This window comes from Wasmannia auropunctata, unplaced genomic scaffold (assembly GCF_000956235.1).
Source record: "Wasmannia auropunctata unplaced genomic scaffold, wasmannia.A_1.0 LD336103.1, whole genome shotgun sequence".
NCBI classification, from domain to species: Eukaryota; Metazoa; Arthropoda; class Insecta; order Hymenoptera; family Formicidae; genus Wasmannia; species Wasmannia auropunctata.
In genome coordinates, this window is record NW_012026787.1 from 1,721,348 (window position 1) to 1,724,281 (window position 2,934).

Genomic DNA, 2,934 nt, shown 5'->3' on the forward strand with positions numbered 1-2,934 from the left:
ACGTAATATGTCCCGTAGTGGACGGCTTCTACTCAAAAGATTGGCAATAAAAGATCCATAATACGTTGCTTTGCCTAAAAATAATTGAAGTTCCTCTGGCGTTGACGGTTTCGGCGCATCTCTAATAGCTTGAATGTGCTTGTCGGATTTATGAATTCCCTGTGCATCAATTTTATGTCCTAAGAATTCTACGGTTGTAGTAGCAAAGATGCATTTGTCTCGATTTAGCTTCAGACCGTTGTTCCTCAATCGTTGTAGAACTGCATCCAAGGAGAATATGAGGTTATCGAAGTTGTCTGCAAAAACTAAAATATCGTTAAAGAAATTGAGAACGTTTGGAATATCTTGCAAGACTGACTCTATTTTGCGTTGCCAAACCGCTGGTACATTAGCTGCTCCGTAGACAGCACATGTAGGACGGATCAGACCATGAGTTGGAGTATTCAATGTTAATGCGTAACTGAATTCTGCGTCAACCGGCAAATGTGTATATGCATCTGTGACGTCTAAGTGGCAGAAGTTTTGCGTCCTTCATCTTATTAAATAAATACTCCGGTCTTGGAATAGGATATTCATCTATGACGATAATGATTTAATGTAGGTTTGTAGTTACCCGTGATTCGCAATTTACCATTTTTCTTTATTACTATATGCGTTGTCGAAGCCCACTCTGAATGCTTCACTCTCTCGTAAAATCCGGATGCTATTTTAGCATCGATTTCCTTGGCGTATGCATCACGCAACGCTAACGGCACTTCTCGTGCACGAGCGAAAACAGGAGATGTTCCTGGTTTAAAATGGACTGAGACTGGCGGCCCTGAGAGTTTGCCTGGCGAAGTACTGAATACATCTTTGTAGTTCATTAAGAATTGATCTAGACGAGTCTTCTGTTCTCTGGATAATTCAGGAGCTAATGTGGTAACTGCATGAATATCGTCGGGTGAGTTAAAAAGCTCGTGGAATTTAATTTCGTGGACAAAATGAGAGATCCATTCCCTGCCAAATAGTGAGTCGAAATTACCATCCACAACATATAGATTTAATTTTCGAGAGGTTTTACCTAATGTAACCTCGACTGGAATGCGTCCAATACAATTAACACCGTGGCCTGTGTAACTTGCAAAGCGTCTATCCGTCTTGAATAATTTGCAAGCGGGTTTGATAAAAAATAAAGTTTGTTTACTTACAATACCACAAGGCGCACCAGTGTCTAGCTCCATTTCAAGATCTCGACCATCGATCTGAATCTTAAGCATGCGTTTAGATGAAAAATCAAGCTTGTTAATTTTGTTAGCTTGTCTAAACGTTGTATTACATCGACTCGTACTGTAGTTTTTGTGTCAGCTGTATCCTGATCTGTCAAATCTGCGGGGCCTTGCATTTGCTTCATCGCTCTGCACACTTTAGCGATGTGTCCTTTCTTCTTACAATTATGACATACAGCTCCGAAAAATTTGCATTTGGCACGGGGGTGCGGTCCTCCACAGCTTCCGCAACTACGTGTGGTTTTGGTGGTGCTCTGCTTATCGTCCTGCCCTTGAAAGCGAGAATTTTTCTTATAATAATCACGTTCATAACTTGGTTTTTTATGTGCATCCTTTTTCCGATGCTTGAATTGTTGGGGTGCGTATCCCAACTTATGTACTACTTCGTATGTGTTTCCCGATCCGGTAGTTTTAACCTCATTGCTAGTATCCCGTGTAGCTTCGAGCGTGTGCGCAATCTCGTATGCTTCCGCGAACGTCGTTGGCTTTTTACTAATAATCTCGTCGCATATATCGCGCAATGAAAGTCCATGAAGAAATTGTTCGATGAGCATCCTGTCAAGGAACTCTCCGTACTCACAATACGCGGAGCCCTGTTTGAGGCGCAATGCAAAGGCAGCAATACTTTCTCCTTTCTGTTGCACAATATGACGGAATTTAATGCTCTCTACGTATCTGTTTTTAACGCGATCGAAATGGTTAATTAGTACTGTTCGTAACTCGTTATAGGTTAGCTCTTCCGGTAACCGCAGATTAATTAAGAATTTAAGAACGTTATTTAACTCACTGCCCATATATACTCGGTTAAAATTAGCGTGTTGCTCTTCTGATATCTTGCTTAGTTGAAGTGCCCAGTCGAATCGCTTGAAATAATCTTCAACCGAAGATCCTTCTAATAATCGGTATTCGCTTATTGAGAACGGCGGTGGTTTTAGGAACTGCGCCGACGTCGGAGGTCCGCCATTAGGACCCACAGTGGCCGAAGTTTGCGTTGTCGACGCTTGGATAGCGCTAACCATCATGCTTGCAATTGCTTGCACAAGTTCCGGTGGAACGTCCATCTCGGATTTCTAGGTTGCTTACTCGGCAACTATTAATTTGATGATTTCCCGGTGAAATCTGCTAGAATCCTCTTCCACTGTACAAAAGCCACGTTCTGACACCAATTTATTGTGTATTGACCGGGGAATTGGGATTGTCAATGACTCGTGAATACTCGTACTGGCACTTTTATTAAGAGGCACGGATACACACGTTGTGTGCTCGTTACTAGCGGCCATAACATACACTGGAGTGTAAGAAAAGAGGGGGAAGAAGGTACCATACGGTTGGCGGGTTTACAAACTAGACTCTAATACATAACAATAATACAAGCTTATGAAGCAATAATACAAACTTATGAAGCAATGGGTAAAATATCGCAAGAACATGATTAAACAATCGATTCGCATTAAATTTCTCAAATTTTGTATATACAATAACATAATACCACGACATTTATATGGATTAAAAAACTTTAAATGTAATTTACAAAGTCACAGAACGATCAACAATCTTGAATTTTCAAAGAGAAAATTTATAATTAGGATTCTAAAGATTGAGTTGAATGATGCGTTCAAGACATTACACTATTCACGAACAAGGACGCTCTATCTTATGAGACATATTT

General features: G+C 40.7%; 1 protein-coding gene across 1 annotated transcript in view; it reads right to left on the minus strand.

The window, feature by feature from the left end:
- The window catches only part of LOC105457890, a 2,667-nt gene extending 341 nt beyond the window's left edge, over positions 1-2,326 (minus strand). Inside the window, exons 1-3 of the mRNA XM_011702821.1 lie at positions 1,328-2,326; positions 614-1,241; positions 3-506 (exon numbers count right to left, since the gene is read on the minus strand). Coding sequence (XP_011701123.1) covers positions 3-506; positions 614-1,241; positions 1,328-2,326 — 2,131 coding nt within the window. The remainder of the gene's footprint in view (positions 1-2; positions 507-613; positions 1,242-1,327) is intronic.
- Between the last annotated feature and the right edge of the window lie 608 nt (positions 2,327-2,934).